The sequence below is a fragment of the Hemiscyllium ocellatum genome, chromosome 21 (genome assembly GCF_020745735.1).
Source record: "Hemiscyllium ocellatum isolate sHemOce1 chromosome 21, sHemOce1.pat.X.cur, whole genome shotgun sequence".
Classification (NCBI taxonomy): Eukaryota; Metazoa; Chordata; class Chondrichthyes; order Orectolobiformes; family Hemiscylliidae; genus Hemiscyllium; species Hemiscyllium ocellatum.
The window spans coordinates 20,048,282-20,062,492 of NC_083421.1; the positions used below are offsets into that span (position 1 = coordinate 20,048,282).

General features: G+C 43.5%; 1 protein-coding gene across 1 annotated transcript in view; it reads right to left on the reverse strand.

The window, feature by feature from the left end:
* Window positions 1–14,211, reverse strand: part of LOC132825635 (glutamate receptor ionotropic, NMDA 1) — a 169,227-nt gene that overhangs the window by 48,273 nt on the left and 106,743 nt on the right. The window contains exons 8-12 of the mRNA XM_060841004.1: window positions 12,147–12,291; window positions 10,156–10,239; window positions 6,125–6,260; window positions 4,715–4,848; window positions 521–685 (exon numbers count right to left, since the gene is read on the reverse strand). Coding sequence (XP_060696987.1) covers window positions 521–685; window positions 4,715–4,848; window positions 6,125–6,260; window positions 10,156–10,239; window positions 12,147–12,291 — 664 coding nt within the window. The remainder of the gene's footprint in view (window positions 1–520; window positions 686–4,714; window positions 4,849–6,124; window positions 6,261–10,155; window positions 10,240–12,146; window positions 12,292–14,211) is intronic.

The following is a 14,211-nucleotide window of genomic DNA, read 5'->3' on the forward strand; positions in this document are numbered from 1 at the left end:
AAACTCCCTCCACCAACACACACTGCAAGCACTGTATCTACAAGATGCACTACAGCAATACACTAAGGATCCTTAAACAGCAATATCCAAACCTGCAACTTCCATCATCTCGAAGGACAAGGGTAATGGACACCATGGGAACACTACCAGTCGCAAGTTCCTCTCTGAGCCACTCATCTTCCTAACTTGGAAAAACATCTTCATTCCTTCAGTGTCGCTGGGTCAAACTCTTGGAACCCCCTCCCTTACGGCGTTATGGGTCTCCCTGCGGCACATGAACTGCAGTGGTTCAAGAAGACAGCTCACTACCACCATCTCCAGGACAACTAGGGATGAGCAATAAATGCTGGTCCAACCAGTGATACCCACATCCCAAGAGCAAATGTTCAAAGAAAACAACCTCACTTGTTTGTTGTTCATAGAGTGAAGCACTTCAATGGTAAGATGACTAGACAACTGCATTAAAAACTGGTTCTGTGAGTGGATGAGTAGCTGGGAGATAGAATCTCTACGCTGATACCTTCTTCACTAGAATGGTGAGTCCTTGGTACTTGTAGGGTTTGGAGAATTCAATATACTGGGCACGTTCATTATTGATGGTTAGAGGGGCGACAATCATATCACCAAGGCCACTCAGCAGCTCGCCCATCATCCCGTTCCATTCTTTCTTATTGCTGTTATTCACCTGGGAGAGATCAGAGCATCCAATGGGCATTTAGAAACATTAGTGACAAAGATATCGAGAAACAGAGAGGGAGAGAGAGAGAGAAATTGGAAATTGGTTCTGAGCAATATTGTTTCATCACAGCTCAACTCTGCAAACTACTAAATTGTCTTCAGTTACTTCCACTCAACCATTCAGCTTAGTTTTGAAAAGAATTGCTTGAAATATAGAACATGTTTCTATGTCTGATGGCAGGTTATGCTCCCAATAATGGTACACTGCTGCCCTCTCTGAACAGTGTCCTGAATTACAACTTAGATCTATTCACCTGAAACATTGACCAGACCTCCACACTGATTGTGGTGTGATGGGTCTGAAAATGCTGTGCCACTAGGTCTAATATGTCACTGCGTTCCATCTTTTGAATGCGACCATCTTTCTGCATCCACCCTCCTGCAAGGCTAGTCTATCCTCAAATATCTAAAGTGCATCGATCAAGACAAACTGCCCCTTATGTGGTCACTTACCATGAAATGTACATATTCCTTTTGGAAGATCTGGTTAGTAATTGGGGTTCAATCTGCTGGCTAGACTAAACTGGCAGATTTGGACAGTCAGACAGTTCACTATGCTGCTTGCTGGCTTTACTCCAGTATGGCATTGAGCTGTGTGGTAACAGTTTGGTAAGTCAGAGATCAAACTAAACCAGGTTGATACGGGCCAGTGACCTTGCTCACCCCAGTACCCTGAAGTCTCACAGAATTGTAACCCCTGTTTTTAACCCTCTTAAAGATGTCTAAGATTTCTGTAAGCTTTCTAATAATTGGTGCAGAATGTTTGAAATGCTAAGCTTGTGGGGGATGGGGTGGTGGTGAAGAATTCTTCATTGGCATGCTAAAATGCTGTATTAAACAGGAACAGAAACACTCTCCCACACACTGCTGTTGCCTGAAATACTTCTTGAAGATTCAAAGACAGAACTCTCTGTGGATGTAGGTTTGCTCGCTGAGCTGGAAGGTTCATTTTCATTACCATTCTAGTTAACAATTTCAGTGAGCCTCCGGATAAAGCTTCGTGTGAAGGCTCACTGAAGATGTTACCTAGTATGGTGACGAAACATCTGAAAATGAACTTTCCAGCTCAGTGAGCAAACCTACACCCAGAACCTCAATCTGAGCTACAAATCTTCTCAAAACTCACTGATAGAACTCTCTGCTCGGATCATTGGTGTTACATTACCTTGGTGAGTTGGAGGTGTGAAGACCTGAATTCCACATTAGCACTTGAGAATGTACACTGGACTGATACTCCCGTGGGTTTTAATATCTCTATTGGGCTATTAAGTTGAAGCCTATTTGATTGTTCTGTTCATTAAATGTCATCAAACTCAAGCCACTAAAGGAAGAACAGTGTGTCCCTGTGGTATCTGGCAGCCAAACAATACAGTCAAAAAGACAGGAATGATCTCATTGCTGTTTATGGAATACTGCTGGCTGTGAGCTAACTACCATTGTGCAGTCATTCAATGGATGAATGGTGTTTCTGAGAGGTTATATGAAAAGCTGCTATTTCAATTGGTGAAAGTGGCTGTGACCTTTCAAAGGTGTAACAGATTTTGAAACCACACACAGCAAAATAAGAATGGTTTCACATCTCTACTAAGGGGTGAAGAATTGAAATTTATTTTTGAAACACTTGAATCTATGCAACATAACTACAACTCAGCAAAGTATGTTCTCACAACCTATTTCACTCAGAAGAATTTTCCATTCCATTATCTTCTCATCCATTAAACAAGACAATTGGCTAACATTGAAAATGATTGAAACAACTAGCAACCAGGTGTGACACAAATGAACAAAGCTTTTAACTCTGGTCAATCATGCCGAAAAGTATTAGAGAAAGCTGTCAGAGCGGTTAGCTGAAAGAGGTTACATGCAAATTGCAGGTAGACCCTAATGTGCATCAAAGTGACCAATATTATTTTGTGTCAGAGACCAGACAGAAACAAAAGAACTGTGCACCAAATGGATCTTAATATTATTGTTGAAGTTGGAAATTGAATAACTATTTGGATCTTACAATGTAGTTAACATGGAACCAAGAGCAAGAGCCCCATTTGAGTCCACGCTGATGAGCAGATTAGTGTCCAACAGGCTTGTTTGAAGTCACAGGCTTTCAGAGTGCTGCTCCTTCATCAGGTGAAGTGATGGGGGTGGGGGAGGTGGGAGGGGGAACAGCTCTCTCAAAGCTTGTGATTTCAGGTGGCCTGGTGTCATGTGACTTCTGACTTCATAAGCCGTGTTTGTCATACTGGGCTTTGGAATGGGGCAGTGTATTTCCTGAATTTTAATCTGTTTCAGTGTTGCCTTTAGTTTTTCTTTGTTGTGTACAGTCTGCTAATTGTGCCCACTACAGTCCAGGTTTCTGTGCACCCAGCAGTTGAGAGGAACTTCGGTAGCCGTGTTGTAATCTACAATTCTGAACGGGGAAAGTTGCTCTGACAGCTTTGAGTGCTGTGATTTGTTTACATATTCATTTCCTCTTTGGTGTAACTTCTTCTCAGAGGGTAGTGGCAGTAGTAAAGTTAGTTTAATTTTCTCGTGAGAAGCATTTAAAATTCTAGGCTAGAATACTGCTTAACAATATTAAAAAGTCGGCAAATCCGAAGACCTATTAACGTTTTAGATTTACTCACCATCTAATTAATCTGCGAGGAGGCACCTGCAAGATGTTTATGATATACCATTGCACCATAAGTGAAGAATTACTCTTCCAGCTCTCAAACTATTTCTGAGCAATGTCTCAGGATATCCACTTGCTTTACTCCTATGAATTTAACTCAAACTTGTTAAAACAAATGTTAGTTTGAATTTTTTGATGCTGTTACTAAGAAGTTCAGGTAAAGCACTTTATGGTGCAAGATTAGATTGCCATATGCAATGTATTGCGTTCTGTCATACTTCAAAATTGCAGCAGCTGAGGTATATTTTCTCTTAATTAAATGATTCAATATAATTTGTAGTTTTTTTTAAGACCCTTGAGCTGTTTTGTCTCTTTCGGTGTTTTTGTTCCTCTTGCTTTCCATTGTTTAATGTCTTTTTAAATTCAGTCAGTCAGTCTCAAGTTGTCACTTAGTCCATTTATGCTGTAAAGAGGGAATCAAGAATCTGCATTTAAAAGGTTCATTCAGTCATTGTTCACTTTTAGGGCCTACACTGTACAGGACATTGGTTAGGCCACTGTCGGAATATTGCGTGCAATTCTGGTCTCCTTCCTATCGGAAAGGTGTTGTGAAACTTGAAAGGGTTCAGAAAAGATTTACAAGGATGTTGCCGGGGTTGGAGGATTGGCGCTGTAGGGAGAGGCTGAATAGGCTGGGGCTGTTTTCCCTGGAGCATCGGAGGCTGAGGGGTGACCTTATAGAGGTTTACAAAATCATGAGGGGCATGGATAGGATAGATAGACAAAGTCTTTTCCCTGGGGTGGGGGAGTCCAGAACTAGACGGCATAGGTTTAAGGTGAAAGGTGAAAGATATAAAAAAGACCTAAGGGGCAACGTTTTCACACAGAGAGTGGTACGCGTATGGAATGAGCTGCCAGAGGATGTGGTAGAGGCTGGTACAATTGCAACATTTCAGAGGCATTTGGATGGGTATATGAATAGGAAGGGTTTGGAGGGAAATGGGCTGGGTGCTGGAAGATGGGACTAGATTGGGTTGAGAATATCTGGTCAGCATGGACAAGTTGGACCGAAGGGTCTGTTTCCATGCTGTACATCTCTAGGACTGACCGCTTTCTTGCAGCCACAATAAACCTCCCCTCTACATAGCAGCGGCTGCCTCTGTTATCAGACTTCCTGCTGATGTGTGCAGCTCATGAACAACAGAGGCAATGTATGTAGCAATCTGGTAATCAGCATCATAAATTTAACATGCTGCCTGAATCATCAAAACCAGTTGTGGGTTAACAGTATACATGTTCATCCCTGTGCATGTCTTCTGATCTTATTTGAGTTCTCCCTCATGAAATGAATGAAGGAATACCTACTCTTTCCTGTGTTCCAAATTTCCCATCTTGGACAAGATGAACCTCATAGGTGAAGTTCAGAGTCGGAGTGCTGGCCAGTTTGATCAGCAAATCAATACAGAATCCAAAGCAGCACTGAGGGACAATAGGATGACCTGCCAAATATAACAAAGTGTAGTTAGCAAAACTTCAACCACAATGTGCTGCTCCCATGTTCCAAATACATAAATAGACAGCAGAATCATCCCCCTGCCAGAAGATGGCAAGAGAAGTGCTGAGCAGGGCAAGTAATTGGATGAGTTGGTGCTGGAGATATACCTGCCACCTACCAAGCATTAGGCATGAAGTTCCACTGAGGTTTTTCTTGACTCATCAGCAATTAAAGCCCTTAAGTGGTCAATTAACAGCCACGTCAGGGTCTCCATTTGCCCCCTCCCCCATTTACTGCATTCGCAACAGGTCAGAAAGTGACTGGTTTACTGACTGGGGTAACTAGAGTGACTTGTCTGTCGGGTTGGGAGGGGATTTGAATTGTCCCAATCTACAGTGGTTCAGAAAGGCAGTTCACCACCATCTTCTCAAGAGGAACTAGGGATCAACAGCAATAAATTATGAATTATAAATGATACTTTTCTCAAAAAAGAGCGTAGTCTGCAATTTTAAAACGTAAGAAGCACACCTATATTTTTCTCCTGTGTGCTGAGTACTGATGATGATATTTTTGTTCACTCTGATATGGGGACACCACCTTGCACATTCTCCTCCACCTTCACTGTGTCTTACATCAGATTCCCAAGACAATGTCTCTGCTCTGAGCTTCATTACAAGTGGTTGCTAGGAGATGAAGGAACTGTTTCAAGGATATGCTCAAGGCCTCCTTGAAAAAATGCTGTACCCCATTGGCTTGTGGGAATCTCTTGCCCAAGACTGTCTAAATATGAGGTTAATCATCACAAAGGTGCTCTCCATCTCGAGTACTTTCGACAAAAACCAGGTGGAGGCCAAGTGCAAACAAAAAGGTAAGTGTGCCGCAGCCTTCTATAGCAGGGTGGGGAGGGGAGGGGAGGGGTCAGTGTCGGACTGAGGTCAATCACCTCAGGACCCAGCTCTCTCAGTGGAAGAAAGGTGTCCTCATCTCAAGGAGCTGCCTAAGAGGAGAGGGCAGGTTATATTTGCGGAGGGAAAGTGGAGATGCGATGGATTGATTTGTAGTAATGGGTTAATTTAGGGTGGATGATGTGTTCTATTTGTGGGGGGTGGTTTATTTTGTTATTAATAATTTGGCAGGTATAATGAATTGTGTTTGGGGCGATGGTGGTAATACTAGAGGGTGATCAGTTATGTTAGGGTCCTGGGATTATAGTATAATGGGTACCATGGGTGTGAGTTGTGTTTCTTGTGTGAACAGCAGGGTGGGACTATGCTGCTTACCTGGCACAGTTGCATTTGGTCCGGTGCAGATCACTTTTTTAATGGGGTCCCCGCTAATTGTATACTCTTCCTCGCATGTTCCATCTGGTAGGGTTGGCTTCACATATACAAACGGCTCCTGGTAAATACTGACAATCTTTGGGTAAAACAGAAAAGATTCAATCACGTTTCGGAATAAACATTAGGAGTAAATCTTTTGGAACTGCATCTGCTTTGTGAACAGTTCATAAAAAGCTTACAAAGAAAGCAGGCAAACGTTTCCCGATTATAGTGTAAGCATTTGTTGGGATATAATTCAGACTCTGTTCAGTGGAACTGGATCCTCATGTTGAGGCAATTCAGGTTCTGAATTTAAAACCCAGCAGTTTTAAATGTTTTAAATTTGGAGCTTTTATTGCAAGCCTCAATACTGCAAACAGATATCTAAGAGATTTCAGCCTTTCAAATAAATCATCAAGCAGTTGTACAAATCCACAGCAGGCAATCTCCAAGTTTATTCCCATTACACAACATGAACCTGCAAACGTTGCTAGTTACTGGTAAATTATATGTGGGATTGCATTCAGATTCAATGCCCACTCCTGTAAGAGACAGAGTCAGAATAAAGCAAGGATGCATGGCTAGGTAAACATTATGCTCAGCCTTACTCGAATGTGCTATGTGTTGGCCAAAGGTGAATATACTTGTTACCGGCTTGCAGCTGAGGTTATAAACCAGTGAACTGATATATGGTGTATTAAATAGGTAACCTAACGCTTTTCAGTGCAAACACCTGCAATGCCATTTTTACAACCTTTCATTGACATGACAATTTGACAATGATCAGAACTGCTTTTCCTGCACTAGCCATTACTATTAAATTGGATATGTAGAACCTCAATTATCCGAATGAGAGAAGTGGGGAGTATTTTGTTCGGATAAGTGATCGTTCGGATAACCGGAAACAAGTGCTAATTTATGAGTGCTGGTGATCCGAACATTTCTCAGTTAGCCAGCAATGCACACCAGAATGCCATTTTGCTGCTAACTGAACACTGAGTTGCCTAATGCCATTTTTACAAACCTTGAGATCTTGTTTGGTTAATCCAAAATTTGGATAATTGATGTTTGGATACTCAAGGTTCTACTGTAATCCATCTGTGGTAACGTATAATGGCTGAATTACTGACCCTTTCTTTATTGTCATGCCAAAAGCCTGGTCATTTGTCCCATTCCTCCTCCATCATCACTGAACAATGAGTTTCTCTGCTGGACACCATACAGTAAATCAGCAGCACACAGGGAATTGAACCTTCCTGAACTGTGAAACGGACCAATCATTGTTTAATCTATGAAGCGGAGTATTTTGGAAATCAATTGTAGTCGGCTTTGACTCAGAGGTACAGGTGGAGGTCATTTAGCCCTTGAGCCTGTTCCACCATTCAATGAAATCATGGCTGATCTGTGATCTAGTTCCATATACATGTTTTTGACCCATATCCCTCAATATCTGTGGAAGAGAGTTCCAAATATCTAACATTCTTTGTGTCTAGAAATATTTCCTAACATCTCTCCTGAACGCTCTAGCCTTAATTCTCCAATTTTGCCCTAGTTCTAGAATTCCCAGCCAGTGGAAATAGTTTATGTTTGTCTATCCTGTATTTTCCTGTTAATATCGAGAAGTCTTCAATCAGATCACACCTTAACCGTATAAATTCGAGAGAAAACAGGCATAATTTGTAGCTGAAAAATGTGTTGCTGGAAAAGTGCAGCAGGTCAGGCAACATCCAAGGAGCAGGAGAATCAACGTTTCGGGCATGAGCCCTTCTTCAGGAATGAGGAGGGTGTGCCAAGCAGGCTAAGATAAAAGGTAGGGAGGAGGGACTTGGGGGAGGGGTGTTGGGAATGCGATAGGTGGAAGGAGGTTAAGGTGAGGGTGATAGGTTGGAGTGGGGGTGGGGGCGGAGAGGTCGGGAAGAAGATTGCAGTTAGGAAGGTGGTGCTGAGTTCGAGGGATTTGACTGAGATAAGGTGGGGGGGAGGGGAAATGAGGAAGCTGGAGAAATCTGAGTTCATCCCTTGTGGTTGGACGGTTCCTAGGCGGAAGATGAGGCGCTCTTCCTCCAGCCGTCGTGTTGCTATGGTCTGGCGATGGAGGAGTCCAAGGACCTGCATGTCCTTGGCGGAGTGGGAGGGGGAGTTAAAGTGTTTAGCCAAGGGGTAGTTGGGTTGGTTGGTGCAGGTGTCCCAGAGGTGTTCTCTGAAACGTTCCGCAAGTAGGCGGCCTGTCTCCCCAATATAGAGGAGGCCACATCGGGTGCAGCGGATGCAGTAAATAATGTGTGTGGAGGTACAGGTGAATTTGTGATGGATATGGAAGGATCCCTTGGGGCCTTGGAGGGAAGTGAGGGGGCAGGTGTGGGCGCAAGTTTTGCATTTCTTGCGGTTGCAGGGGAAGGTGCCAGGAATGGAGGTTGGGTTGGTGGGGGGTGTGCACCTGACGAGGGAATCGCAGAGGGAGTAGTCTTTCTGGAACGCTGATAGGGGAGGGGAGGGAAATATATCCCTGGTGGTGGGGTCTGTTTGGAGGTGGCAGAAATGATGAAGGATGATACGATGTATCTGCAGGTTGGTGGGGTGGTAGGTGAGGACCAGTGGGGTTTTGTCCTGGTGGCAATTGGAGGGGCGGGATTCAAGGGCAGAGGAGCGGGAAGTGGAGGAGATGCGGTGGAGGGCATCGTCAACCACGTCTGAGGAGAAGTTGCAGTCTTTGAAGAAGGAGGCCATCTGGGTTGTTCAGTATTGGAATTGGTCCTCGTGGGAGCAGATGTGGCAGAGGCGAAGGAATTGGGAATATGGGATGGCGTTTTTACAGGCGGCAGGGTGGGAGGAGGTGTAATCTGGGTAGCTGTGGGAGTCGGTCCATGTTGAGTCGGTTGCCCGAGATAGAAATGGAGAGGTCTAGGAAGGGGAGGGAGGAGTCTGAGACTGAGAAAAGGTGGGGGTTGGTGCCAGTGTAGCTGCAGAAGATGTACTGTTTCGACAAAGAGGCAGGCATAGCTGGGGCCCATGTGGGTGCTCATGGCTACTCCTTTAGTTTGGAGGAAGTGGGAGGATTGGAAAGAGATGTTGTTCAGAATGAGGACCAGTTCAGTCAGTCAAAGGAGGGGGTTAGTAGAAGGGTACTGGTTGGTTCGGCAGGAAAGGAAGAAGCGGAGGGCTTTGAGGCCTTTGTGATGGGGGATGGAGGTGTGTAGGGCCTGGATGTCCATGGTGAAGATAAGGCGTTGTGGGCCGGGGAAGTGAAAATCATAGAGGAGGTGGAGGGCGTGGGTGGTGTCCCGAATGTAGGTGGGGAGTTCTTGGACAAAGTGGACAGGACCGTGTCGAGGTATGCAGAGATGAGTTCGGTGGGGCAGTGAGACAATGGGTCGGCTGGGGCAGTCAGGTACTGCGCTTTTCCAGCCACACATTTTTCAGCTCTGGTCTCCAGCATCTGCAGTCCTCACTTTCACTTAGGCCTAATTTGTATCATATCTCCTCATAACTAATCCCTGACATACAAGTCTCAATCTTGTAAACCTACAATGTACTCCCTCCAATATATCCTTCCGAAGGTGTAATGCCCAGATCTGTTCACAGTGTTCCAAATGGGGTCAAACCAGGGGTTTGTCTAACTGCAGCATAACTCCAGTGGTTAGAAATAAAGGCCAGGATTCCATTAGCTTTTTTTGATTATTTTTGTTTGTGACATTTTAAAGATCTATGCGCCTGCATCTCTGAATTTCTTCCGATATCCACTGTATTTAACTTCACATCATCTAGAAATTACCCTGATGTATCTTTTTCAGTCCAAAATGGATAATCCCACACTCACATTGAACTCCATCTGCCACAGTTTTGCCCATTCACTTACAATCCCTTTGTAATTTGATGCTATCCCCTGTACTCTCCATTATGTTAACTTTGTCTCATGCAAACTATCCAGTGTTTTAACTTCACACCTGCTCGATTTTGTTCTGCTACTGGAGTATGTTTGCCCAGGTTTATACCTTTAATTTAGTTGACATCTGAAAGCCTTTAGGTGTATTTAGTTCACCACCTGGCCAGATGATTTTCTTATCGTTCAGCAGAACCTGTGGAATTGATTAAACACGGAAAAGAGTTATTGATGTGAAGGATGTAAAACACTGAGCTAGGAAGAGCAATCAAACACACATCTTCCAGAAACAGTACCTACTAGTCTATTCTGAGCTCAAAGTATTGACAAGGCATGAACGAGTAACAAGGAAATCTAGAGAGTGGATTATAATTTGGGACTTCACTTTAAATCAAAATTTACACTGCTTATTTACCTATACTTGCTGAAGGAAATAAACTCTGCTGACAAACCTCACTTCATGATCAGAAAATCAACTTTCTAATTTGTTTACATACTTACTTCTGTATCGTATTTAACAATCTTGGGGCTAGATGTGAAAAACAACTGTCACAAAATATGATCTATTTAAACACTTCATAATTTGACATATACCAAATTATTTGATTTTCTTTGTTAATATGGTGGAATCACCTGTGTCACGTGGGAACAAGACTGGATACCTTGTAATCCTGCAGGGGTTCCATGTTGCAGAGACACAGAAAAAAGCCCCATCACGCTGGTACAATTAGACATATTTGTAGACGAGTGAGCCTAAAAGGACTGAGCAGTTTCAAGACCATAAGACCAGAATAGAAAGTTACAGAACGGAAGGAGGCCATTTGATCCATCATACCCAGCAGCTTCTGAAAGAGATACCCAACTGGTCTCACTCTCCAGCCCCTTCTCCGTAGCTCTTGAACTTCATCACTTCCAAATATATATATCCAGCTCTCTGGATCCTCCTATGGAATCTGCCTCGACCACTCTCCCAGGCAGTGAATTCCAAATCCTATCAACTCTCTGAGTAAAGAAGTTTCTCCTCTTGTCAATCATCTCATATAGGAGCAGAGTTAAGTCATTCAGTCCACCATTCAATCATGGCTCATCTGTTTCCAAACCCCATTCTCCTGCCTTCTCCCGATAACCCTTTATCCCCTTACTAATAAGTTCTTATCATACAATCATAAAACAACATTAATTTTCTTTGACTGGTAAGAATTGCATTTAGAAGGTTATGGCATCAATGGGGTAGGGGTTAGGGTATTTAACACAGAAAAGAAACTTTATCTATATAACACCTCACATGATCACAGCACACCTTAGATTACTTAGATTACTTACAGTGTGGAAACAGGCCCTTCAGCCCAACAAGTCCACACCGACCCGCCGAAGCGCAACCCACCCATATCCCTACATATACCCCTTACCTAACACTACGGGCAATTTAGCATGGCCAATTCACCTGACCCGCACGTCTTTGGACTGTGGGAGGAAACCGGAGCACCCGGAGGAAACCCACGCAGACACGGGGAGAACGTGCAAACTCCACACAGTCAGTCGCCTGAGTCGGGAATTGAACCCAGGTCCCTGGCGCTGTGAGGCAGCAGTGCTAACCACTGTGCCACCATGCCGCCCACCTTTTACAGTTCCAGTTTCATAGACCATTTAAAAGGTGGAGAGGTTCAGGGTGTATTTCCAAAGTCTGGAGCTTAGGCTGCTGAAGTCATGGCCAATGTTGGAGCGATTAAAACTGAGGATGCATGAAGCTTTTGAAAACAGCAGAGATATCTGACGATTGTAGGGCAGGAAGAGTTAAAGAAATAGGCAAGGCTGAAACTATGCAGCAATTTAAAACCAGGATATACATTTTAAAATGAAGGGACTGCAAGATTGGGAGCAAAGGTAGATAGGTGAGAGCAGGTGATTGGTGATCAGGACTTGTGAGAAAGGCTGGAGGCAGCACAGTTTTGGAATAAACTGCGGGTTTTACACAGAATTAGAAGTAGGTGGTTTTAGGGATTTACATTCGTATTACTTCAGGGTCAGAGTGAAGGATGTGACAGCATCAAGGTTAGCAGTTCAGCCCAGTTTAATGCTGAGATTAATGGTTTTCATACGTACATTGGTCCCATTGTACACTCCAATCTGCACTAGCTTCCCTTTTTGCACATTGACAATGCTGTAGTTGGAAAATTTTCGATCCCCTTCATCATTAAATTCCACTTGTCCAGTGAACCCTTCACGATACTTGGTGGACAGCAGCACCCTGCAGGTAATGAACATACAGCTCAGCATTAATGTTGTGAAAGTAGTTGGAATTAGTGAGATTGCGGAATTCCTGACATCTTGAAATGAAGAATGGTATAATGGGTGAGCTAACCTGTGGGCTGGTCGCTGTGATTGAAGCTTACCGTCAATTCCATGAGATCAATATCTGCTCCTGATTGCAGCTGGAACTGAATTTGGAAATGGACATCACACACCTTCCATCACAATGGTGACATCAAGGAGTGACTGGAACCAGGCTGACCTTGTTGACTACAAGGTCATTGAGATTGGGGTTGTTAACCTGGACCAATCAGGAAAGCCCTGGCTGAAAAAAATATCCAGGAGATTTAGTATCTCCACAGTTTAGAGAAACAAATAACCAGGAGAGAATATCCTCGAGGTTTTCAGGGAGAGGTGGGTTCGTGGGATGCGGAGAGTTTTATTTCTCCCTCTGATTCTAGTTTGATTTAATCCCTACCCTCCCCTCCCCTGTTTGATCACACAGCATTGCCCTTTGATGTGAAGGGCACTGCTTGTCACTGGCCACTCGGGTGTTTCCTTTCTTCCTGGTGGTGTAAACTGGATAAAGATTCATGCACCTTGTGTCTCTCACTGTGTCTCACACCTGCACACACACAACATGGGTGCTGGGGAAAAAATAAGCACTATAGTTAGTTAGGTGGTAGTGTGGGGGTTTAAAAAGAAGAAGAAAAAACACCCAGGAGATTTAGAGTTTCCACAGTATAGGGGAAAAAAAATAACCAGGAGAGAAGATCCTCGAGGTTTTCAGGGAGAAGTGTGCACTGTGGGGTGTGGAGTGTTTTATTTCTCCCTCTGATTCTAGTTTGATTTAATCCCTTCCCCTCTCCCCTCCAACCTTCATTTTTCCCCAAAAAAAACAGGCGATTAAAATCTTAGTTGAGGACCGACTCTGAGTTGGCTGTGCACTCGTAAATAAAGGGGGCCTGTGACGGAACACCAGCCTCTGTGCAGTGATCTCACGTAGTGAATTCATTTTGTTTAGGTGTTATAGAATTATTCATAAACTGTTAAAAATTCTATTGAAAAACAGTTTGAAAAACACTAACATTGACAGATAATGAATATTGAGCACCTATCTTTTAATAAAGACTGCTTCAACCCAGCAGAGAAAAACAAACTGAAAATAAGACAGGAAATATTGTTGGTCTATCAACATTGAAAAGAGGAGAGATTATTAAAGAGAAATAAAAAAATTCAAAAAGAACAAATTAACTTTAATATATATATATATATATATATATATGTGCCATAGCACAAAGGGAGTGTAAAGGACAGGGTCAGCATCATCATGGTGTAATGTGATTTGGAGCAGAAAGGTCAGTTTGAGGGAAAGTTCGATGTGGTGACCCACCTTGGGGCAAATGGGAGGAAATGGGCAGTCAGAATAGTTCAAGGTAAAAGGGTTGGTACCTGGTAAAAAGATGAGGCCCATTGCTGACAGTGCCCACTGTGAGCTGTGTTTCCAAACATCACTTTCCCACTTCTAGATGCAAAATGATGCTGGTAAATGGCTGGAAGAACACCCTGTGGAAGTGTCCATTTGATGGGTACAAGTGCAGGACTCACAGCTGCCCTGACTCTACAACATGGCAGTAACCAATACAAGAAGCAGCCATTTGCAAAACGCAGCTACATTTAACCTACAATCATTTCATTGCTGGATTACAGTGCAGGAACGGACCTGGCTCACCTCCTGTGCCAGAAACCTAATCCTACCCTCGTTCCCAGTGAGTCAGAAATTTACAATCCAGCCCTTAGACTCGGCAGCACAGTGAGAAAAGGCATAGTCACCTGGGAACAGTGAGGAAACATCATAGCACAGGTCAATTTCAGAAAAATATCTGGGAAATTCCTCTACATCACACACACGGGAGAT